The 25449-nt window shown below is 34.6% G+C and overlaps 1 protein-coding gene across 7 annotated transcripts in view; it reads left to right on the top strand.

Annotated features, from left to right (window-relative positions):
• RNF17 (ring finger protein 17) overlaps nucleotides 1-25449 on the top strand; it is a 139296-nt gene that overhangs the window by 93541 nt on the left and 20306 nt on the right. For all 7 annotated transcript variants that reach the window (XM_027589077.1, XM_027589078.1, XM_027589074.1 and 4 more), the window contains 9 exons: nucleotides 1050-1140; nucleotides 2079-2194; nucleotides 3812-4101; nucleotides 5896-6059; nucleotides 12133-12252; nucleotides 13184-13264; nucleotides 15697-15822; nucleotides 17414-17470; nucleotides 20880-20996. In XM_027589077.1, the coding sequence (XP_027444878.1) occupies nucleotides 1050-1140; nucleotides 2079-2194; nucleotides 3812-4101; nucleotides 5896-6059; nucleotides 12133-12252; nucleotides 13184-13264; nucleotides 15697-15822; nucleotides 17414-17470; nucleotides 20880-20996 (1162 nt within the window). The remainder of the gene's footprint in view (nucleotides 1-1049; nucleotides 1141-2078; nucleotides 2195-3811; nucleotides 4102-5895; nucleotides 6060-12132; nucleotides 12253-13183; nucleotides 13265-15696; nucleotides 15823-17413; nucleotides 17471-20879; nucleotides 20997-25449) is intronic.

Here is a 25449-nt window from a genome sequence, read left to right as displayed (position 1 = left end):
TAATGTTGACTCTAATTTTTATCTGAATACCCTCATAATAAAAAAAAAATTCTAGGAGTCACTGACAATTTAAGCTTCTTAACTCATAAGAACACTGGGCTTCTTAATAAATAATAAGTGTAGCACATTTACTAAATCCTACTTGGTCAAACTACATGCACAGTTGATTTTGTTAGTTCATTCATATAAAACCATTTAACGTGAAAAGATTGGCCAGACTGGTTATTTACTCAGTGGGTCAACTGCAGTGAAACTCCAGATCTAGAAACCATGTCTAGAGAACATTCAGAGCCTGCATTATGATACTGGTAATCTCTTTAGTGGTATTAGTTCTTATTCTTTGGAGGTGGATTTGATGGTTAGAAAGTCACTCAGTTTCAATTCTGCAAACTAAAATAGATGATGAAACTGAATATTCTGCTTTTCATTGATCTGTCAATATTTATTGAGAATTTTTGCCATGAATATTAAAGAGTAAATTTTCTATAAATTAGTGAGGCTACTATTCATGGGTAGCAATTCATATTAGATTTAAATTCCAGAAAAAAACTTCCAAAATTGTTTGGGCAGTGGGATCATCATTGCAAAGGGACTGTTCTTTTTAAATTTCCATTAAATAATTTTGAAGTGCCTCCTGTGTGTCAGGCACTATCCTAGGCATTAGGGATATGATGATGGACATAACACATAATACATTATCTCTGCTCTCTGAGTTTATAGTCTAGTCAGCATGTATGAAACGTACATTCTATATAAAAAAATACTTAAAATGTACCTTTTTTAAGGGTTCTCAGTATAGCTGCAGAACAGTTATATATAAGTTAGCATATGATATGGTCCATAAGTAGAATAGAGGAAAGAACAAAAGGATATGAAAACACGGAAGAAAATTGTGAAAATAACACAAAGTCATGTTAACAAAAAGTTAAACTGATTTCTCGCTACATATGTAGTTTGTTCATATATATATGAATGTATACATGTAGTGGTTCTTTTATATTCTATATTATGCTGTTTGTTACAAAACAAGTTGTCTTTTATTGTTATAGACCAACTGGTGGGAGTGACAAGTGGACAGCTACAGCTTGTGACTGTCTTTCATTGTACCTGACTGGAGCTGTAGCAACTATAATCTTACAGGTGTGTAGTGACAGTTACAATAGATATGTAATGAATATTTCATTGATATTTTCCATAATTTATTTTATTGTTGAGAAAACAGCAAACTCTTTGAAGTTTTTTGCAGCCCTTTTTTGTCTTATTTTGTTATAACACCTATTTTTGATAATAGATGTCCTATAATGATTGTATGAATTAAAACATTTCTAAAGTAATAATCTTGAGTTGATAATTTGCATGTTAAAAAAACAATGTATGTATGCTAGAGTGCATTGCAGAAGCCTTTTGCTATTCTTTACAAACTGAGAAGTTAGGCTTCTAGTGAAATCATATTGATATGTCATAAAAAAATGTGTTTGTAGGAGTATGGGTTTGAGAAGAGGATATATTTTTTCAGAACACTTAAAAATATTCTTTCTTTTACTCCAATTTGATACTTTCTTTGCATTAATGATTACAATTTTCTTGGATAAGTAATTTGTCCATATTACTTTTTCTATGTATACCTTCTCCATTTTCATAATTCCATTTGAGGCAGAATATAGGTCTTGTAGTTCCTTTCTTTTCACACACACACAAGACACATCTGGGAAAATACATTTCAATTCTGTAATATGCCAAGAGTTTAGGATAATAGAGAAATTTGTAACTGATGTTTCCCCAGCCCATTGTGGGCTAAAAAAAAAAAGTTTTCAGTTGGCCTTCCCCTGCACACATCCACCCTTTTGGTAATTTTCACCTTGACAGAGAAGTCTTCCTGACATATTTCACAAACTAACTGTCCCCCTTGACTCTCTTCCATGTTTTTTCTTTCTGATAAGATGTCAAAATAACTTTACTTGACTGGAAATTTATTTTTCTGGCTTGGATAAATGTGGAGGAAATGCCTGTAAATATGTTGTTTATAAGAATGTTTCCTTTTAGTGTTTCATATTTACTCTGCTCTTAAATCACTGCAGGAAAACAATACAACATGGCCATTACCTGTGAAAATTTTCTGCAGAGATGAAAAAGGAGAGCGTGTTGATGTTTCTAAATATTTGATTAAAAAGGGTTTGGCTTTGAGAGAAAGGAGGTATAGACTTTTTTTTAACATCAGTTTATAATGAAGGCTTCTTATTTGCCTATGTTCATCTTCATATCTGCTTTCAAACCTGAATTTAATCTTGTTTGCTCTTAATGATTTATAAACTAACCTTGAGGAGACAGTTGAGAAATTCATTCAGGATTACTAATTTCTTTATTCAAGCACATTAGCTCTTGTATATTTAAATCCCTACTGACATTTTTGCCTTTTTGTATTTTCCCTTTTGCTTTGGCATTTACACTCTAAACCAAAGGAAAAGATAATTGCGTAGTGGTTACCAGATCTGAGCCCTCTGACACCATTTGCTTAGACGTAAATCTTTAAGCTTTATGTTGGAAACCGTGGTAGGTATTGCTAAAATGTGTTTATGTGAAACAGAAATGGATAGCAGAAAAATAATGAATAATATTTACATTTAAAGACCTTTCAGGTACTAAGTTTGTGGTTTAAGGTACCATTTGTCCAGGGGCAAAGGATTAGGATATTGCTATAGCCCTAGCTTCCTCTTCTTATTTCTTTCCTTCTGGATGTAAGGTATATTGCAATTGCAAACACATGTTCCAAGTAGCCACTTTGTACCATACATGGCCAGATTTCTTTTTTATCTTGCATTATTATATATTACCTTGTATGGACTAGGACCGCAATCCTGATGGAATGGAAGGAGAATGAGAAATCAGAAGTAAAGTGGGACATGAAGTAGTTGGCTAAGCATGGTAGATGCTGGCTTAACTGCCTAGGTATTGGCATACAGCTATGCTCTGTGTATAGATGTCCTGCATGTGTCTCTTTTCAGGTTCACTGGCTTTAGGCTAAAGCAATTCCTTGATAAATGTTAAAATAAAAAATGCTGGGCAAGTTAATACTGCTAACATCTGCCACTGTGATGTTCTTTACTGCTTTTACAGCATTAAAACTACTAGCATTAAAACTACTGGGCACCAAGTGGGAACGATCTTAGTTGAAGAATTATGTAGCTATTTCATAAATGCTTATCTCCTTTTGAAAGAAAATACAAGAAAGTAGAAGAAACAAAAGTCTGCTATAATTCTACTAAAATAAACAATATTAATATATCCTAGGATTTTTTTTTACAGTAGGCATACCTTTTTTTTTAAACTGGAAGGGAATAATAGGAAGTTAAAAAAATGAATATAACATATTACCACTTTCTCAATAGTACTGTATTTTTTAAGGGACTTGTATTAATTTGCTAGAACATGTGCATGTTCTCTCTGTGGACTACATTAAAATCAACCTGAAGATGCTATATTTCCCTTTAACATCTAGTTAATTATACAGTACTGGTGATATACTTATGAGATTTTAAGACAGAGTAACATGTAAGTACGAGATAGTAATTTAAAACATTTAAGTGAAATTTATTACTCTTTTTCTCATCAAGCTCACTTACAGTTTAAAATAATTTTTATTATAACCTAAATTATGGTCATTTTTATGTAACAAATTAAACTAATACATCCTAGACTAGAGCAAATATATTCCTTAAATTTCCAATATATTTAAAGGGCTCTTTTTATATTGTTTTCTACAGAATGTTTTTATTTGCTCGTATTTAGATATAATATTTTTTGGATGTTACAGAATTAAAAAATTAAATAACAGTCATTCATCATCTGAGAAGTCTCTGGAAATCCCCTTGGAACCAGAAGATTCAATGGTTACTAAGTGTATTAAGATTAACTTTGACTCTGACAAAAAAGCTGCTGATGTTATGAGTGAATACAGGGTGTCTGAACTTCAGCAGAAAATTGCAGAACCAAGAACCACTGGATGCTATAAACCACCAGCTATTCCTAACATGAAAGTATTTGAGGCAATTGTCAGCTGCATTGGCGATGATGGAACTATATTTGTAGTACCTAAATTGTCAGGTAATATGTTTTATGTTATGTAGAATTAATCAGTAAAAGGAGTAGCTAGCAGCTCCAGTGCTCTAGTAAGGTATAGGTTGAAATACCTTGGGCAAGATTTAACCTCATTTTCACAGGTTTGTTGTGAGGTTAAATGAAATAACTCAAGCAAAGTGCTTTCACACAAAAATCATTTATTGAAATGAAAATGAAATGAAAAATCATTTATGGGAATAGACACTGGGCCTAAGGTAAGGATGGGGGTGGTTCCAGGTTTGTAAGCCCAGGTACTTAGTACAAGTTTGGAGCCTCTCTAAGAAAAAAGGTACAAAAGTTTATATTCCTTTAGAATGAGGAAAGAAATCACAGTGACTGACTGGAGTTTGGGGCCCTTTGAGAATATCCAAGTCCTTCCTGGGATTTATGTACAAGTATTTCCTTACTGCAACCTGGGTGTGTCCAGAATACTTTATAACTGACAGTAACTCTAGCACTCATGGGTCTTAAAGCTCCATTAACTCCATAGTAAGTAAGTAAGCTGTGAATTTGTTGAAATTTTTGTCTCATTTGTTGACCTCCTAAATACTGTTTCTTAATTCAAAAATAAATCTGTGCAATTGGCTATTCCAGAAGTGAACAATGGTTGAGACCTCTAGGAGTAGTACTTAATCCCGAAATTTTCTTGACCTTTATATAGTCATAGCTAAAACTGGTTGACTCTTATGTTGTCAGACGGTGTTCTGGGTGTTTTACATTTAATCCCCTGCAATATTGATAATGGAGATAAGTTCTGTTATACCAGGTTTATAGAATAAACTGAAGCTTATGGAGGTAAAGGAACAACACAAAATCACACAACTAAAGTGGTAGAACTGTTATGGGAATTGACCCCACACCTTGTCTTCAGTGGTATCTATTATGGGGTTATGTATTTACTATGGAAATGATGATCCAATTAGCAGTAAATAGCAACATTAGAATTTTAATTTTATATCCCAGCATTATGCTGTATCTATCTAAGCATCAAGTAACACCTGACTTGTGTTCTGTTTTACTTAGGTATGCTGGCAAAATGGCATAATCTTAAAGTGGTAGTTCTTTAATATTAGGCTATCTGGTATGTGTTTAGAGCTTTTAATGATGCTTTACTCCCAAAATAATGTTTGCATTTATAATCAGAGATCAGAATAGTTATTTACATGTTAGTAGTAGTATGTTTTGAAACATATAGAAGCTACTGACTGAATTAGATTTTTTTTTTAAGATTTTATGTATTTATTTGACAGAGAGAGATACAGAGAGAGAAGGAACAAAAGCAGGGGGAGTGGGAGAGGGAGAAGCAGGCTTCCCGCCAAGCAGGGAGCCTGATGTGGGGCTCGATCCCAGGACCCTGGGACCATGACCCGAGCCAAAGGCAGACACTTAATGACTGAGCCACCCAGGCGCCCCTGAATTAGATTTTTTTTTAAAGGATTTATTTATTTTAGAGAGGGAGAGAGAAAGTGCATGTGCGCACATGGGAGGAGGCGCAGAGGGAGAGAGAATCTTAGGGAGACTGTGTACTGATCGTGAAACCCGAGGCAGGGCTCAGTCTCACGACCCATGAGATCATGACCTGAGCCTACACCAAGAGTCAGATGCTTAACTGACCGAACCACCCAGGCGCCCTGACTGAATTAGATCTTTATTAAAGCTCTGTTAATTCCTTATGGTATTGTTTAGGTGGTGAAATTATTTAAAGGTTATTGATGATTTCATATTGAAAATGGTAGTAAATTCTTCCTAAATTCTCTCTTTTTAAAATAATTTCTTCAGAATTCAAGCTAATAAAAATGATGAATGAAATTCAAAGTAATTTAAAATGCCTTGGTCTTTTGGAACCTTATTTCTGGAAAAAGGGAGAAGCCTGTGCAGTAAGAGGATCAGATACTATGTGGTATCGAGGCAAGGTAATGGAAGTTGTTGGCGGCACTATCAAGGTGAGTCTCATACTCTTTTATGACTAATTTAAGGCTAAATGCTATAATGTTAAGTGATCTTGAGAGTATAAATACATGAAAGTTTGATTAAAATATGTATTAATGAGATCAGTCTTGTAGGAAGACCAGTCAGATACATTACACATTTCTTTGTAACAAGAATTCTTATTTTGGGGTCATCTGGCTGTCTCAGTTAGTAGAGTGTGCAACTCTTAATCTCATGCTCATAGATTTGAGCCCCACATTGGGTATAGAGATTACTTAAAAATAAATAAATAAATAAATAAATAAGAATTTTTGGGACTCCTGGGTGGCTCAGTCTGTTAAACTTCTGCCTTCGGCTCAGGTCATGATCCCAGGGTCCTGCATTGGGCTCCCGGTTCAGGGAGTCTGCTTCTCTTTCTCCCTCTGTCCTTGCCCCCTTTCATGCTCGCTAGCTCGCTCTCAAATAAATAAAATCTTTTTAAAAATGCAGTGTTTGAAAAAATAAGAATTTTTACCTTCAAGTATATTTATTAACTTGAATAACCAAAAACCATTTCCAGGTAGGGATCTGGCCTCTGGTACTTTAATGGTACCACTTATTTGTAATTGGCAGCCCTATTTGTACATATAGTATTAAGTAAAACAACTTGTTTTTCAATATGTTATATATTTCCATAGCAAATTTGTTTACAGCCCAGCTAGTTTAACATTTAACAATAACAGTTAATTTACCTTTCCAGAATACTGAGATAGTACTTACTTGAGTTTCCGCAAAATCTTCAGAAAGAATTGTATATTTTGAAAAACTGTATATAAAAATATAGATGAAAATATCTCCATTTACAGTGAATTAAGTAAAGCAGTGAAATTGATAAAGTACTTCATAAGACATTTAGCACTCAAGACTTTCAGTTTTAGGAGGGGAGGAATAATTAAGAAGTCTTTTGTTTCTACTTGAACAAGAATTTTATTACCTACTTGATGATGATACCTAACAATTACATAGCACTAGGTTTTTAAGTTTCTTTTACATGTGTGCATTCATATTTTTATAATTTATTTCCAACTATCATAGAAGTAGATTATTCCCATTTTACTAATAAGAAAATTAACATTTAGGTCCAGTGACATGCCCAAGGTCACCGTATCAGTGGGTAGTGATGCTGGAATTCATATCCATTCATCAGATTCCTAAATTTCCAATCTAAGTCATGTGCTTCTCTGGCTGGATTGGCTTTAACTGATTTTAATAGAAGTAAAATGGTTTCAGATTTTCAGCACATGCATAACAATGTGCTCAAAATCACTAATCATGAGGGAAATGCAAACCAAAACCACAATATCATCTCACACCCATTAGAATGACTTATCAAAAAGATAAGAAATAAGTGTTGGTGAGGATGTGGAGAAAAGGGACCACTTGTGCACTGTTCTTGGGAATGTAAATTGGTACAGCCACTATGGAAAACACTATGGAGGTTCCTCGAAAAATTAAAATAGAACTATCCAAAAATTCCACTTCTGGGTATTTATCTGAAGGAAATGAAAACCCTAACTGAAAAAGATAATATGCACCCCCATGTTCATTGCAGCATTATTTACAATAGCCAAGATATTGAAAGAACCTAAGTGTCTATTGATGAATGAATAGATAAGGAAAATGGGGTATATATACATATACATATATATCTGTACATACAGTGAGAGATTATTCAGTCATAAAAGAATCTCGCCATTTGTTACAACATGAATGGACCTTGAGGTCATTATGCTAAGTGAAATAAGTCAGGGAAAGACAAATACCATATGATCTCACTTATTTGTGGAATATAAAAAACAAAATACCATCAATATAAAAAAATACTAAGCTCATGGATACAGAGAACAGATTGGTGGTTGCCAGAGGTGGAGGGTTGTGGGCATGCAAAATGGGTGAAGGAATCAACAAGTACAAACTTCCAGCTATAAAATAAATCATGGAGCTGTAATGTACAGCATGGTGCCTATAGTTAATGATATATTGTATATTTGAAAGTTGCTAAGAGTAAATCTTAAAGTTTTCCTCACACACAAAAATATTTATATAAGGCAATGGATAGTAACTAGATTTATTGTGGTGATCATTTTACACTATATATAAATATCAAGTCATTATGTTGTATACTAATATAATGTTATATGTCAATTAAACCCAAATAAATTTTAATTTTTAAAAAAGGAAAAAAATCACAAGACAAAAAACACAACTGGAAGAGACAGAGACACATCAGAACAGGACCTGACAGGGATGATGGAATTATCAGAATGAGAATTTAAGACAACTATTATTAATATGCTAAGGCCTCTCATGGATATAGTAGACCATGTGCAAGAACAATGGACAGTGTAAGCAGAGAGATAAAAATAGTAAGAAAAGACAGAAAAGTAGAGATCAAAAATAGGTAAACAAAAATGAAGAATGCATTTTATGGGCTTATTAATAGACTGGACACAGATATATATATCAATAGAGGCCTCTAAAATTGAAAAGGAGAACAAAAACTGAAGAAACAGAACCAAATACCCAAGGACTGTGGGACAACTAGAAAAGGATATGGGCTATGTATAATGGGAATACCAGTAGGACAATAAAGAAGTATTTGAAACAATTATGACTGAGAATTTCCCCCAAATTAATGTCACTCAACCACAGATCCAGGAGCTAAGAGAATACCAACTAGGACAAATGCAAAAACAAAAACAAATTTAAAAACCTACACCTGGGCATATCATTTCAAACTGCAGAAAATCAAAGTTAAAGGAAAAAAGTCCTGAAATAAGCCAAAGGGAAAAAAGCACCTCACCTATAGAGGAACAAAGATAAGAATTACATCCAACTTCTCCTCAGAAACCATACAAAGAAGAAAGTGGATTGAAATATTTAAAAACTTGAGAAAAACACCCCACCAACCTAGAATTCTATACCCTGTGAAATTATCCTTCAAACTCAATGAGAAACAAAATTGAACTTGTTGCTAGTAGACCTGCTTTGCAAGAAATATTAAAAGAAATTCTTTAAAGAGAAGGAAAATAATAAATGTCAGAACCTCAGATCTATGTAAAGAGAAAGGAATAGTGATGATGGAATAAAACTTGTAGTGGGGCTCCTGGGTGGCTCAGTCAGTTAAGTGTCTGATTCTTGATTTTGGCTTAGGTCATAATCTCAGAGTCATGATATTGAGCCCTACATCAGGCTCCATGCTAAGTGTGCAGCGTGCTTTCTTTCTTTCCTTCTCCCTCTGCCCCTCCATGCTTGTGTGCTCTCTCTAAAAAATAAATAAATAAATAATAAAACTTGCAGTTTTCTTGTTCTTAGTTGATGTAGCATGATAGTTCAAAGTAATAGCAACAATGTATTCAACTGCATATGTATATACCATATACATATATGTGTATATATATGCATGCTTAAATATAAATGAAATCAATGACTGATACAATGAATGGAAGAGAGTAATTAGGATTGTTTTCTTATATGGTACTCATAATACCTGTAAAGTGGTATAATGTTATTTGAAAGTAGACTTGGATTCAGTATAAATGTTTAATAATAATAATTCAGTATTATAGCATGCTGAATGGAAACCACTAATAAATGCTTTTTATTTTTTTTCCTGTGGAGAATGCAACTTTCTTTTTTTTAAATGTAAATTCAATTAGCAAACATATTAGTTTTTGATGTAATGCTTTTTAAAAAGTATAATATACTTTTTAAAGAAACAGAAAATGCTCAGTTTAAACCACAAGAGACAGAGAGTGGAGAACAAAACTAAGAACAAAAGCAACAAATAGGAAATAGTAACAAGTATGTTGGATATGAATCCAGCCATATCAATAATTGCTTTGAAGATCAGTGGTTTAAATGCACCAGTTTACTATATGTTGTCCACAAGAAACTCACTTTAAGTATGAGACACATATAGATTAAAAATAAGTGGATAGAGAAAAATAATCTATGCCAACACCCATTCATGCTAAAAAACTGTAATAGGAATAGAGGGGAACTTCCTCCTTGATAAAGACTAACTACAAAAAACCTACAGCCAACATCATACTTAATGGTGAGAACCTCAAGACTTTCCCACTAAGATCAGGAACAAGACAAGGATGTTCCCTCTTACAACTCCTTTTCAACATCATACTAGAAGTACTAGCTAATGCAATAAGATAAAAGAAAATAAAAGATTAACAGATCCTTCCCAAACAGATTGGGAAGGAAGAAATAAAACTTTGTTCACAGATGACATGTTTATATAAAAAATGCAAAAGAAACAACAAAATTCCTGGAACTATAATTCCAGGAACTATAATTCTTGCAATTATAGCAAGGTTGCAGGATCCAAGGTTAACATACAAAAGCCTATTACTTTCCTGTAGATCAGCAATGAACAAGTACAATTTGAAATTAAGAATATAATACCATTTACATTAGCAACCCAAAAAACAAAATACTTAAGTATAACTGTAACAGAATATGTAGAAGATCTCTATGAGGAAAACTACAAAACTCTGATGAACAAAATCAAAATGAACAGAGCGATATTCTGCGTTCATGAATAAGAAGACTCAATATTGTCAAAATGTCAGTTCTTCCCAACTTGATCGATAGATTCAATGCAATCCCAATCAAAATCCCAGCAGGTTATTTCGTAGATATCAGCAAATTGATTTTAAAGTTTATATGGAGAGGCAAAAGACCCAGAGGAGCCAACAAAATATTAAAGGAAAAGAACAAAGTCAGAGGACTGATACTACGTGGCTTCAAGACTTAACTATAAAGTTACAGTAATTGAGACATTGTGGTATTAGCAAAACAATGAACAAATGGTTCAATGGAATAGAATAGAGAGCCTAGAAATAGACCCATGTAGATGAAGTCAACTGATGTTTGACAAAGGAGCAAAGGCAATACAACTAAGCAAAGATGGTCTTTTCAACAAATGCTGCTGGAACAAGTGGACATCCACATGCATGGATCTAGGGGCGCCTGGGTGGCTCAGTCATTAAGCATCTGCCTTTGGCTCGGGTCACGATCCTGGGGTCCTGGAATCAAGCCCTGCATCGGGCTCCCTGCTTAGCAGAAAGCCTGCTTTTCCCTTTCCCACTCCCCCTCCTTATGTTCCCTCTCTCCTGTCTCTCTCTCCATTACATAAATAAATAAAATCTTAAAAAAAAAAATGGATCTAGACTTTGACACCCTTCACAAAAATTAACTCAAAATGGATCACAGACCTAAACGTAAAACACAAAACTATAAAACTCCTAGAAGATAGCAGAGAAAACCTCAGTGACCTTGAGTATGGTAATTTTTCAGATAATAGCACCAAAGACATGACCCATGAAAGAAATGAAGCTGGACTTCATTTAAATTAAAAACTTCCCCTCTGTGAAAGCCAGTGTCAAAAGAATGAGAAGACAAGCCACACACTGGGAGAAAATATTTGCAAAAGATACATCTGGTAAAGGACTGTTATCCAAAATGTACAAAAAACTCTTAAAATTCAACAAGAAAACAAACCAATATATTCCTTTATTCAATGTAAATCAGTGCTTCTAAAATACTTAGAAAAACAAAACAAAAACTGTCTTCAAAAAGAAATTTGTAAGGAATTTATAAATCTAATAAGACTGTTTAAAAAAGCTTTGGTTTATGCATAAAGAAACTTTTTTTTTAAAGATTTTATTTGAGAGAGAGAGAATGAGAGAGAGCACATGAGACGGGTTAGGGTCAGAGGGAGGAGCAGACTCCTTGCCGAGCAGGGAGCCCGATGCGGAACTCGATCCAGGGACTCCAGGATCATGACCTGAGCCGAAGGCAGTCGCTTAACCAACTGAGCCACCCAGGCGCCCCATAAAGAAACTTTTGACAATGAAATTTAATACACTATGGGATGAGGGAATTCTGTGTTTCTTTTTTCTGGAGATTTTTCAAATCCAGATTTAGATATTTTTCTAGGATGTCTGTTTCTTTTAAATACCAAAGAGTACCTTCTGGCCCCTACTTTTTAATAGTAAATTTAAATTATAAATTTTATTTGTCCTATTGCAGGTACAATATTTAGATCGTGGATTCACCGAGAAGATTCCACAGTGTCATCTTTACCCTATTTTACTATATCCTGATACGCCCCAGTTTTGTATTCCATGTCAGCTCTATAATACCAAACCTGTGAGTAAATTGTAATTTGTGGGATGATTAATTTTAAATATTGTCTTTTTTATTAACAATTTTCTAGAAATTAGAATATAAGATGATATCCCTTTCAGTTGCAGCAAAAATAATAAAATACTTAGAAATAAGTTTAATAAGACAGCTAAAGGCCTTTATGACGAACACTACAAAATCATACTGAAGGATATAAAAAATCATCTGAATAAGTGAAGAGACCTAATATCTTCATAGATGGGAAAGTGTAAGATTATTAAAATTTAGTGATTTCTTCATCAAATAAAATCATAACAGATTCAAAGCTGGAAATCAGATAAAGGAATGTGGCATATTAATTATCTCTTGCTGCATAACAAATTAAGCTAAAACTTAGTGGTCTAATTTAACAATAAACTTACTTTCCCTCATACAATTTCTGTGGCTCAGGATCCCTAGTGATGCTGCAAAGAGGTTCACCTAAGGGTTCACTGGGATAGAGGATCCACCTCCAAATAGCTCTCACATGGCGTTGGCAGCTTGAGGCTCCTCAGTGGCTTTTGGCAGGAGGTCCCAATTTTGCCATGTAAACCTCTTAACATAAAAACACAACAATCACTGCTCCTTAGTAAATACATGTGGGCATTAGACAAGCACCAATTGGCATATTGGTGTTTAAAAAAAAAAAGTTTTGTGATGCTTTGTTTTTAAGGTAGGTTTATATTTTTAAAGCATAAAATGTTTCAAGAGAAAACTATAGGGGAAGCTCAGGCAAATTACTTCTTCAGATCATTTTTATCATATATCCATGATATTCTCTTAAAACTGCTTGTATATGTTCTACTCTTATCTACTGTTAACCTGTTTATGGCTCCTTTTGTATTTCTCATCTGCCTACTGCTCTGTCATATTTTTTGAAAATATGAAAGAATCTGAGTTTATTAATCCCAAATAGGTTGGTAATGTCTGGCAACCAGATGCAATAGAACTCCTTCAGGAACTGCTTTCAAAGAGAGAGGTGGAAATTCACATTAAGGTAATGTATATTTAAGGCATATATTGTTGATTTAAATTATTTGCTATAAAATATCATAGGTAACATAATCTGAGGGATATTTTTATGACAAGCCATGTTCCTGTGTGAATGTAACTTATTCATTAACATGGAAAAGTTACCATTTTGGTTTCTAGGCTTGTTTTAAATGAACCTAATTTGAACAAGTTCCTAAGAACTTTCCTAAGTACTAAAGTCAGTAATCTGAAAGATTCTTTATCAGCAACAGGGAGCAGCATCAAAGAACTGGAGTTGTTTATAAACACATGTAAGAGTTTTCAGGATGTTACTATGTATGTAGCACTGTGCTAGGTGCAGCTAATCTCTGTCCTCAAAGAACTTATCTAGTTAGTGAAACAACTAGATACAGGACATAAACCTAAAAATTCCACACTACCAAGTAACATGCCAAGAGCCAAGTGGTAAAAAGAGTTAAGTGTAATAGGAATTTAGTGATGGTAAGTGAGGTAGCCCTTAAAGAAAAGATGGAAAAGTTCTCCTGACCGGGGAAATGGAATGCACAAGTAAGCATAGAGAGACAGAACTGGGCATGGCACATTTAGGAAATAGTATAACTGTTTGGCTAGAATAATAGAGGTTTTATGAGGAAAAGTAGTGGTGAATAGGATTTAAGAGAGGTAAAAGTCAATCAGTGGCTGGCGCCTGGGTGGCTCAGTTGGTTAAGCGACTGCCTTCGGCTCAGGTCATGATCCTGGAGTCCCGGGATCGAGTCCCGCATCGGGCTCCCTGCTCGGCAGGGAGTCTGCTTCTCCCTCTGACCCAACCCCCTCTCGTGTTCTCTCTCTCTCTCTCATTCTCTCAAATAAGTAAATAAAATAAAAAAAAGTCAATCAGTGGCACCCCATTGGAGGTTTCTGAGCAGTGAGGTAATAAGATTAATCTACAGCTATGTTTGAGGATTCCAGTAGAAAGGTACAAAAACTGTAAGGAAACTGTTTCTGTATGAAAGGTGTAATTAGAGGATGATAAAGACTTAACAAGAGCCATAGACCCGCTTACATAAAACAGTAGAGAAGCTTTATTGTTGCTGATGTTAGCACCAAGAGCTCCTCTCTGGTTACTCATAGCCTCTATGGAAGGTCATGGCAGTGAGGTAGAGATTGAAATTTTTTAGTTTATCAAGGTCGCTTTCTTTGCTGCTTAGCTTAACAGAGGAGAGCAATTCATAGTATACCCAAGGCTGCTTAAATTGTCAGAAACCATGAATGTGCACGTCCTTCAGCCCTCACTGCCATACCAGACCTTACCCAGACTTGCTCCTGTGTTTTTATATACTACTAAGAAATACTGAGTACCTCTTATGAGCTGAGCTCTGTTCTTAGCCTCGGAGGTACAACAATGAACTGCAGAGCCAAATTTCTGCCTTCCTGGAGCTTCCATTTTAGTGGTGGGAAACAAAATAAAAACCATAAAATATATATATATTAGATCGTGGTAAGTGCTAGGAAGAAAATAAAGAAGGAAAGGCTGATGGGGAGGTTGGGACAGGGGAGAAGGTAACATTTTAAACACAGTGGTTAGGGAAGACCTCACTGTAAAAAATGAGATAGGAGTAAAGACTTTAAAATGGCGAGAGGACAAACCATGCAGCTCTCCGGAGAACAGTGCAGAGAGCTCCAAGGCAGGAGCGTGTCTGGAGTGTTCAAGGACTGGCAGAGAAGCCACTGGGGCTGGAGCAGAAGGAGCAAGACAGAGAAGAGTTGGAGATGGGAGGAGATTTGTGAGTTTCAGCTCTCAAACTGACACAGGCAGCCACTTGAGGACTTGAGCAAAGGAGTGACATGACCTACCCTTTACATTCTAGTAGTTCCACTCTGCTACACTGAGAAGAGCTGGAGAGTAGAAAAGATAGGGAACAGGGAGATCTGCTGGAAGGTGATTACGGTAACTCAGTAGAGACAGTAGGCCTAAGGTGGTACCAAGTGTAAACGATGAGAAATGATCAGCTTATCAGCTATGTACATGTTTGGTACCTAATAACTTAAGTGAACTTAAGAATTTTAAAGCTATTATAACTCCTTCTAAACAGTCATGAATTTCTTCTGATTCCTGCCATTTCTGGATTTTTAACAAGACTTCATTTCTTTACCTCTGGACATACCTTTTCTTTCTCCTTCTACTTAGTACAAATTATTAGTATCCTCTAAAGATGTAATTTTTTAGTAAATAACTAGAAAACTCTCTACCTTATGGACATGTAAGTATATTTTACAGAAACCATGATAGTAGAATTACTGTTAAAATACCAGGAAGAAAATTTTATGAAATGAGCCACTGGCCAAACTGGTAATACTGTGGTCATCAGAAATCTAATTTCATATTTGCCTACTCAAGAATTTTAATCTTCAGACTTTATTTTTATAGTAATAATTTTGTTTATTGAACTTAAATAGGAATTACCTGAAAACCCATGGGAGAAATTATCTATTCATCTCTATTTTGATGGAATGTCACTTTCTTATTTTATGGCATACCATAAATATTGTACTTTTGAGCATTCTGAAGAGATATTGAAAGAAGTAAGTGAGCTATTTTTCTATAAAAATCTAAACTATAGAAAAACAAATTCTGGATAAAATGTCATATTTTGCCTTACACTTCCAAGTCTTCAGTACAGTTCTTTGTGTCTGATATATTAAGAGAGTATAGAGGATTGTAAATTATTTAGTGAGAAAGTGATACACTAGATCATGCTTTATAAATGTCCTAAAAAAGGCTTAAATTGCACTAAGGTTCAGTTAATGTTTCTGTATCTTTAAACTAAGCTTTATTGATATATAACTTACGTGCTATAAAATTTACCTTTTTAAAGTGTACAATACAGTGGTTTTTAGTATATTCAGAGTTGTTCAATCATGACAGCTATTTAATTCCACAGTATTTGTTATCCAGTGTTGTTTGGATATAGAAATGTATATTCTAAAATGCTAGTAGAATTCACTGCCAGAAAAGGATTCTCTCAGCAGATAAAAATTTGTATTCCTTTTATTTGACATTATAACATTTCCTCTATTTTGCCCTCATACAGGAAACTCCGAGCTGGGTTTTAAGCTTAGCTTCAATAAATAGCACTTTCCAGTTTCCCAGTGCTTCTGTTTTTTAATATTTTAAAAAACATAATTAGCCTGTTATAGATATGTTTTCACATTGCAAGATTTCATAAATACTTAATGGGAATAGGGAACTCATCATAAATAATAACATAAACATTTTATATAGCAAGATATATTTATTTCTAGACTTACAGTTCACGTGTTAGATTTTTAAATATTCCTTTTCATAACAGTACACAGCCAAACATTGAATGTTCCATTCAATATAGAAAACTACTTAATTCTCTCACATAGAAACTGTGATATTACTTTGTACATGTAATCCTCACTGCCAGTTTTTTCTTATGAGCAGAAGGGTGGGTGTGATGTGTGTGTGGGTGTGCATGTGTGTATGTACCCATGTATTTGTATAAAAGGTATACCATCTGTTAAACTGGTTTTATAAAGATTACTAAGTCCCTCCCTTCCAGGTGTACTCTTTAGTGTGAACATTTAAAAAAAATATGTAAGAACTCCTACTCTCTCATAATAAACTGCAGTTGGTCCTTGAACAACACAGGTTTGCTTGGGTCCACTTACATGTGGATTCTTTACAGGGCTGTAAATTTATTTTCTCTTCCTTATGATTTTCTTAATAACATTTTATTTTCTCTAGCTTACTTTATTGTAAGAATACAATATATAATACACATAACTTACAAAATATGTGTTAATCAACTGTTTTTGTTATTGGTAAGCCTTCCAGTCAACAGTAGGCTATTAGTAATTAAGTTTTTAGGAAGTCAGAAGTTATATGTGGCTTTTCATCCCTAACTCTCATGCTCTTCAAGGGTTAACTGTAATTACTATTGACGTGTGTTTAACATAATTTTGAAGATTCTTATTATTGCACTATTAAGATCACTCAGAACATTAGATTTTCCCATAGTTAACACAAAATAACTAAATGAATGCCAACAAGGACATGCACCTAGTTTTTGTGGGGATGAAATATGAAAGTGCCTTAAAAATATTATATAGTTGAAGATGGTTTATTAACAATACTATATTATTTCAGAAACTAACAGATTACAATAAAAAGTATGAGGATGAAAGATGGGAAATAAGATTTGAGGTAAGTTTCAATCCAAATATTTTGGGAACTTTGGACATTTCATCAGTACAAAGATCTAATATAAGATCAGGAAGTAATCATTTTCTTTTATAATGGCTTTATTGAGATATAATTTATGTACTGTAAAATTTACCTTTTTAAAGTATACAATACAGTGGTTTTTAGTATATTCAGAGTTGTGCAATCATCACAGCTATTTAATTCCACATTTCATCATCCCAAAAAGAAGCCCCATACCAGCAGGAGTCACTTCCCATTTTTCCCTTTCCCAGTGTCCTGGAGACCACCAATGTTCTGTCTCTCTTGATTTGCCGATTTTAGACATCTTATATAAAGAGAATCATACAATACATAGCCCTTTGTAACTGACTTCTTTCACTGGAATAACATTTTCAAGTTTCATTCATGTTGTAGTGTAGTATGTATCCTTATTGCTGAATAATATTCCTTTGTATAGATTACCACATTTTATTTATGCATTCATCTGTTTATGGATAGTTGGGTTTCTACCTTTTTGCAATTGTGAATAAAGATGTGAACATTTGCATACAAGTTTTAATGTAGGCATCTGTTTTCCCTTCTCTTTTGGTATGGACCTAATTCCTACTAGTGGAATTGCTGAGTCATATGGTGATTCTGTTTACCATTTTAAGGAACTACAAAACTGTTTTCCAAAAGGCATGCACCATTTTACTTTTATACCAGGAATGTACAAGGTTCCATTTTATCCCCATATCCTTATCAGTACGTTACCTGACTTTTTCCCCAGCCATCCTAGGATAGCTATAAAGTAGTATCTCATTGTGGTTTTTTGATTTGCTTTTCTCTCATGACTGATGATGGTGAGCATCTTTTCATATGCTCTTTGGCCATTTATATATTTTCTTTGAAGAAATCTCTGTTCAAGTACTTTGCCCAGGATTTGACACCAAAAGCAAAGCCAACAGAAACAAAATTTAACAAGTGGGACTACTTCAAACCAAGAAGCTTCTGCACAACAAAGGAAACCATCAACAAAATAAACAGGTGGCCTACAAATGGGAGGAAATACTTGCAAATCATATATCTGATAAAGAGTTAATATCCAAAATGTATAAAGAACTTCTACAACTCAATAGTCAGAAATAATCTGATTAAAAAGTGAGCAGAGGAACTAAATAGACTTTTTTTCAAAGAAGACATACAAATAGCCCACAGGTACATGAAAAGGTGCTCAACATCATTAATCATCAGGGAAATGCAAATTAAAACCACAGTGTGGTATCACCTTACATATATTAGAATGGCCATCATCGAAAAGACAAGAAAGAAGTGCTGGTGATGATGTGGAGAAAAGGGAACCATTGTGCACCAGTAGTGGGAATGTAAACTGGTACAACCATTATGGAAAACAGTATGGAGGTTCTTCCAAAAATTAAAAATAGAATTATCATTTTCAATTTCACTTCTAGGTGTATATTCAAAGGAAACAAATCACTGTCTTGAAGAAATAACTGCACCCCTATGTCCATTGCAGCATTTACAATAGCAAGACATGGAAACAATCTAAGTGTCCATCAGTGGATGAATAGATAAAGATGTGGGGTGTGTATGTTACACACACATATATATCTTTACACAGTGAAATAGTGTTCTATTCAGCCATAAAAAGGAAATCCTGCCATTTGTGACAACGTGGATGGACCTTGAAGGCATTATGCAAAGTGAAATAAGTCAAATACTATATGATCTCACTAATATGTGGAATCTTAAAAAAACTGAACTCAGATACAGAGAACAGTTTGGTGGTTGCTAGGGATGGGGGGTGGGGGAAGTGGGTGAAGACAATCAAAAGATAAAAAATTTCCAGTTATAAATAAGTCCTGGGGATGTAATGTACAACATGATGACTATAGTTAACACTTTATTATATATTTGAAAGTTGCTAATAGAGTAGATCTTAAATGTTTTCATCAGAAAAAAAAAGTTTTGTAACTGTTACGAGGTTATTGATGTTAACTAAACTTGTGGTCATTTCACAGTTATAGACATATACTAAATTATTATGTTGTCTACCTTGCACTAATACAGTGTTATGTGTCAATTATATCTCAATAAAACCAGAAAAGGTGGCAAATAAAAACAGAAACGAATGAAAAAAAATCCTCTGCCCATTTTTAGTTGGGTTGATGATGTTGAATTGTAAGAGTTCTTTATATAGTCTGTGTACAAGTCCCTTATCAGATAGATGATTTGCAGATATTTCCTCCCATTCTGTGAGTTGTCTTTTCACTTTGTCAGTGGTACTCTTTAAAGCACCAAAGTTTTTGGTTTTTTTTTTAAAGATTTTATTTATTTGAGAAAGAGTGAGCATGAGTGGGGCAGAGGGGCAAAAGGAGGGGGAGAAGCAGACTCCCTGCTGAGCAGGGGCTCCCATCCCAAGACCCTGAGATCCTGACGTGAGCCAAAGGCAGATGCTTAACCAACTGAGCCACCCTGGTGCCCTTAAAGCACCAATGTTTTTAATCTTGATGAAGTCTAGTATGTATGCTTTTTTCTTTATCCACTTGTGCTTTTTGGTGCAGGAAGTAGGAGTTTTAATGAAAGTTCCAATTATTTATAAGTAGAATTTTATTCCTGTGGTTATAAAAATAACAAATGTAAAGTGCTTTGTAACAAATTAGTCATATAGCAGTTGGTAGTCACTTTTTGCTGAATTCTAAGTGGTTCAGATAGGTTTTGTTCTGTTTTGCCACCAGTTTGGAAATGTAAATAGTAATAAATTAATCTAATTTGAATGTGATTATTTAACTTTTTATGCTAATTATCATATTTAAGACTCTTTTAAAACTTTCTTAAACACCACCCACATTTTTATATTTTTGCTTTAAACAACTGCTGACTGCCAGGTTCCTCTTGGGAATCACATAACTTTTTATTATTTGCTACGTTTTTTTGGAATTTAAAGAGAACACACTTTTTTCTGATAATTTTAGCTTAAATCTTCTTTTGGCACTTCATATATTATTTTTTACTATAAAATATGTACATATTCTAAAATGGAATACTATAGAAATGTGAATAGAAAAATGTCCCCCTTTTCTATACCTCAAATATCCCAGTCCCACTAAACAGTGGCAATTACTGTTAACTGTTAGCCATTCTTCTAGAGTTTTATGTGTATATGTAAATATGTATACATAAATAAATATTTATATGAGTGTTTTAACACAGATTTTTTTTTAATTGGAGTTAAAGATCTTTACTCCCATTTTGGTCCTACTAAAACAAAATCATTTTGTGGTATTCATTATCTAAGAGAGCTTGCTTTCTGCTAATGAAAATAAATTGGCAGTGTAATGAATCTTAATAATGTATTGGATTTCTGTAATAGTCATTCTGAAATTTGAATTTATTTGTGGTGCTTTAGGAATTGCTTTTGTCTGAAACAGAGACTCCTATTTTACCACCATATTTGCCTTCATCTCTGCCTCCCCCAGAAGAACTCTACGCTGTTCAAGTTAAGCACGTTGTCTCACCTAATGAAGTATGTAATCTAAATGATTAGTTGTTGGTTAAAAATATAACAGGAAATCTTGGTCCTAAACTCTAGGATTGACTTTTTATGATTCCATCCTCCTTTTTTTTCAAATTTTATTTAAATTCTAATTAGTTAACATATAGTGTAATATTGGTTTTGGGAGTAGAATTTAGTGATTCATCACTTAGATATAACACCCAGTGCTCATCATAACAAGTTCCCTCCCATCACCCATTTATCCCATCCCCTGCCCACCTCTCTCCAACCATCAGTTTGTTCTCTATAGTTAAGAGTCTCTTACAGTTTGCTTCCCTCACTCATTTTTCCCCTTCCCCTATGTTCATCTGTTTGGTTTCTTAAATTCCACATATGAGTGAAATTATATATTTGTCTTTCTCTGACTGACTTATTTCACTTAGCATAATACACTCTACCTCCATCCAGGTCATTGCAAATGGCAAGATTTCATTCTTTTGATGGCTGAGTAATATTCTATTGTAAATATGTATCAGTCTTTATCCATTCATCAGTCAACGGAATTTTGGGCTCTCTCCACAGTTTGGCTATTGTTGATAATGCTGTTATAAACATCAGAGTGCATGTACCCCCTTCAAATCTATATTTTTGTATCCTTTGGGTAAATACTTCATAGTACAATTGCTGGATCCTAAGGTAGCTCTACTTTTAACTTATTGAGGAACCTCCATACTGTTTTCCAGAGTGGCTGCACCAGTTTGCATTCCCACCAACAGGGTAAGAGGGTTCCCCTTTCTCTGCATCCTTGCCAGCATCTGTTCCCTGCGTTGTTAGTTTTAGCCATTCTGACTGGTGTGAGGTGATATCTCATCATGGTTTTGATTTGTATTTTCCTGATGTTGAGTGATGTTGAGCCTCTTTTCATGTGCCTGTTAGCCATCTGTATTTTCTTTGGAAAATGCCTGTTAATGTCTCTACCCATTGCTTAACTGGATTGTTTGTTTTTTGGGTGTTGAGTTTGATAATTTCCTTATAGATTTTGGATACTAACCCTTCATCAGATGTCATTTGCAAATATCTTCTCCCATTCTGTAGGCTGCCTTTTAGGTTTGTTGATCATTTCCTTCACTGTGCAGAAGCTTTTTATCTTGATGAAGTCCCAATAGTTCATTTTTGCTTTTGTTCCCTTGCCACCAGAGATGTGTCTAGTAAGAATTTGCTGTGGCCAAAGTCAAAGAGATTGTTGCCTGTGTAGTCCTCTAGGATTCTGATGGCTTCCTGTCTCACGTTTAGACCTTTGATTTTATTCTTGTGTATGGTATAAGAAAGTAGTCCAGTTTCATTCTTCTGCATGTGGCTGTCCAGTTTTCCCAACACCATTTGTTGAAGAGACTGTCTTCTTTCCTGCTTTGTCAAAGATTAGTTGACCATACAGTTGTGGGTTCATTTCTGGGTTTTCTGTTCCATTGATGTGTCTATTTTTGTGCCAGGGCCATACTGTTTTGATTACTACAGCTCTGTAATATGACTTGAAGTCCAGAATTGTGATGCCTCCAGGTTTGCTTTTCTTTTTCAAGATTGCTTTGGCTATTCAGGGTCTTTTGTGGTTCATACAAATTTTAGGATTGTTTGTTCTAGCTCTGAAAAATGCTGGTGGTATTTTGCAATGAATGTGTAGATTGCTTTGGGGTAGTATAAACATTTTAACAGTAGTTGTTCTACCAATCCGTGAGCATGGAATGTTTTTCCATTTCTTTGTGTCATTCTTAAATTTCTTCCATAAGTGTTCTATAGTTTTCAAAGTACAGATCTTTTACTTCTTTGGTTAGGTTTATTCCTAGGTATCTTATGGGTTTTGGTGCAGTTGTAAATGGGATCGATTCCTTGATTTCTTTTTTTGCTGCTTCATTGTTGGTGTATGGAAATGCAGCAGATTTCTGTACATTGATTTTATATCCTGCAACTTTGCTGAATTCATATATTAGTTTTAGCAATTTTTTGGTAGAGTTTTTCAGGTTTTCTACATAGAGTATCATGTCATCTGCAAATTGTGAAAGTTTGACTATTTTGCCAATTTGGATGCCTTTTATTTCTTTCTTTTTTAATAAATTTTTATTTATTTGAGAGAGACAGCAGAGTAAGAGAGGGAGCATGAGCAGAGGAGAGGGGCAGAGGGAGAGGGAGAAACAGACTCCCCGCTGAGCAGGGAGCAGGACATGGGCCTTGATCCCAGGACCCTGGGATCATGACCTGAGCCAAAGACAGACGCTTAACAGACACATCTGGGTGGTGCCCTTGGATGCCTTTTGTTTTTGTTGTCTGATTGCTGAGGCTAAGGTTTCCAGTACTATGTTAAATAGTAATGGTGAGAGTGGACATCCCTGTCTTGTTATGACAGTAGAGGAAAAGCTCTCAGTTTTTCCCCATTGAGGATGATATTAGTTGTGGGTCTTTTGTATATGGTCTTTATGATGTTGAGGTATGTTCCACCTATCTTTACTCTGTTGAGCGTTTTTATCAAGAAAAGATGCTGTATTTTGTCAAATGCTTTTGCTACATCTGTTGAGAGGATCATATGGTTCTTGTCCTTTCTTTTATGTGGTGTATCACATTGATTGATTTGCAAATATTGAACCACCCCTGTAGCCCAGGAATAAATCCCACTTGATTGTGGTGAATAATTCTTTTAATGTACTGTTGGATTCAGTTTGCTAGTATCTTGTTGATAATTTTTGCATCCATGTTCATCAGGGATATTGGCCTGTACTTCTCCTGTTTAGTGGGGTCTTTGGTTTTAGAACAGGGTAATGCTGGCCTCATGGAAGAAGTTTGTAGTTTTCCTTCCATTTCTGTTAATTGGGAAGAATAAGTATTAACTCTTCTTTAAATGTCTGATAGAATTCCGCTGGGAAACCATCTGGTCCTGGACTTTGGTTTGTTAGGAGATGTTTTATTACTGATTTAATTTCTTTACTGGTATGTGTCTGTTCAAATTTTTTATTTCTTCCTATTTTAGTTTTGGTAGTTTATATATTTCTAGGAATTTATCCATTTCTTCCAGATTGCCCAGTTTGTTGGCATATCATTTTTCATAATATTCTCTTATAATTATTTGTGGTTCTGTGGTGTTGCTTGTGATCTGTCCTCTTTCATTATTTAGGTCCTTTCTCTTTTCTTTTTGGTAAGTCTGGCTAGGGGTTTATCAATTGTATTAATTCTTTCAAAGAACCAGCTCTTAGTTTTGTTGATCTGTTCTACTGGGTTTTGTTTTGTTTTGTTTCTGTATCATTTATTTCTGCTCTAATCTTAATTATTTCTCTTCTTCTACTGCCCTTAGATTTGCTGTTCCTTTTCTCCCTCCTTGAGGTATAAGGTTAGGTTGTTTGAGACTTTTCTTGCTTCTTGAGGTAGACCTGTATTACAATATACATCCCTTTTAGGACCGCTTTTGTTGCATCCCAAAGGTTTTGGACTGTCATGTTTTCATTTTCATTTGCTTACATCTATTTTTTTATTTCTCAATTTTCTGGTTAACCCATTTATTCTTTAGTTGGATGTTCTTTAATCTCCATGTATTTGTGATCTTTCCAAATTTTTCTTGTGGTTAACTTCAAGTTTCATAGCATTGTGGTCTGAAAATATGCATGGTATGACCTCGACCTTTTTGTACTTGTTGAAGGCTGATTTGTGACCCAGTATGTGGTCTATTCTGGAGAATGTTCCATGTGCACTCAAAAAGAATGTGTATTCTGCTGTTTTAGGATGAAATATTCTGAATGTATCTGTTAAGTCCACCTGGTCCAGTGTGTCATTCAAAGCCATTGTTTTCTTGTTGATTTTCTGCTTAGGTGATCTGTCCATTGCAGTAAGGGAGGTATTAAAGCCCTCTACTATTATTGTATTACTATCGGTGAGTTTCTTTATGTTTGTTATTAATTGCTTTATATATTTGGGTGCTCCCAAGGTGGGGGCATAAATATTGTTGGATCTTCTTGTTGGATACACCCCTTAATTATGACATAGTGCCCTTCTTTATCTCGTGTTACAGTCTCTGGTTTAAAATCTAGTTTGACTAATATAAGTATGGCTACTGCGGTTTACTTTAGATATGTATTAGCATGTTAGATGGTTCTCCATCCTCTTACTTTCCACCGACAGGTGTCTTTAGGTCTAAAATGAGTCTCTTATAGGCAACATATAGACAGGTCTTATTTTTTAATCCATTCTGATGCCCTGTGTCTTTTGATTGGAACATTTAGTCCATTTACATTCAGAGTGATGATTGCTATGAATTTAGTGCCATTGTGTTACCTGTAAAGTTGGTGTTTCTGGTGATGTTTTCTTTCCTTCCTAGTCTTTGTTGGTTTTGGTCCTTTTTTTCTCCAAAGAGTCCCCTTTAATATTCTTGCAGGGCTGGTTTAGTGGTCATGAACTCTTAGATTTTTTTCTGGGAAACTCTTTATATCTCCTTCTATTCTGAATG

This window comes from Zalophus californianus, chromosome 3 (genome assembly GCF_009762305.2).
Source record: "Zalophus californianus isolate mZalCal1 chromosome 3, mZalCal1.pri.v2, whole genome shotgun sequence".
NCBI classification, from domain to species: domain Eukaryota; kingdom Metazoa; phylum Chordata; class Mammalia; order Carnivora; family Otariidae; genus Zalophus; species Zalophus californianus.
This window is presented reverse-complemented; position numbering and strand designations above follow the sequence as displayed.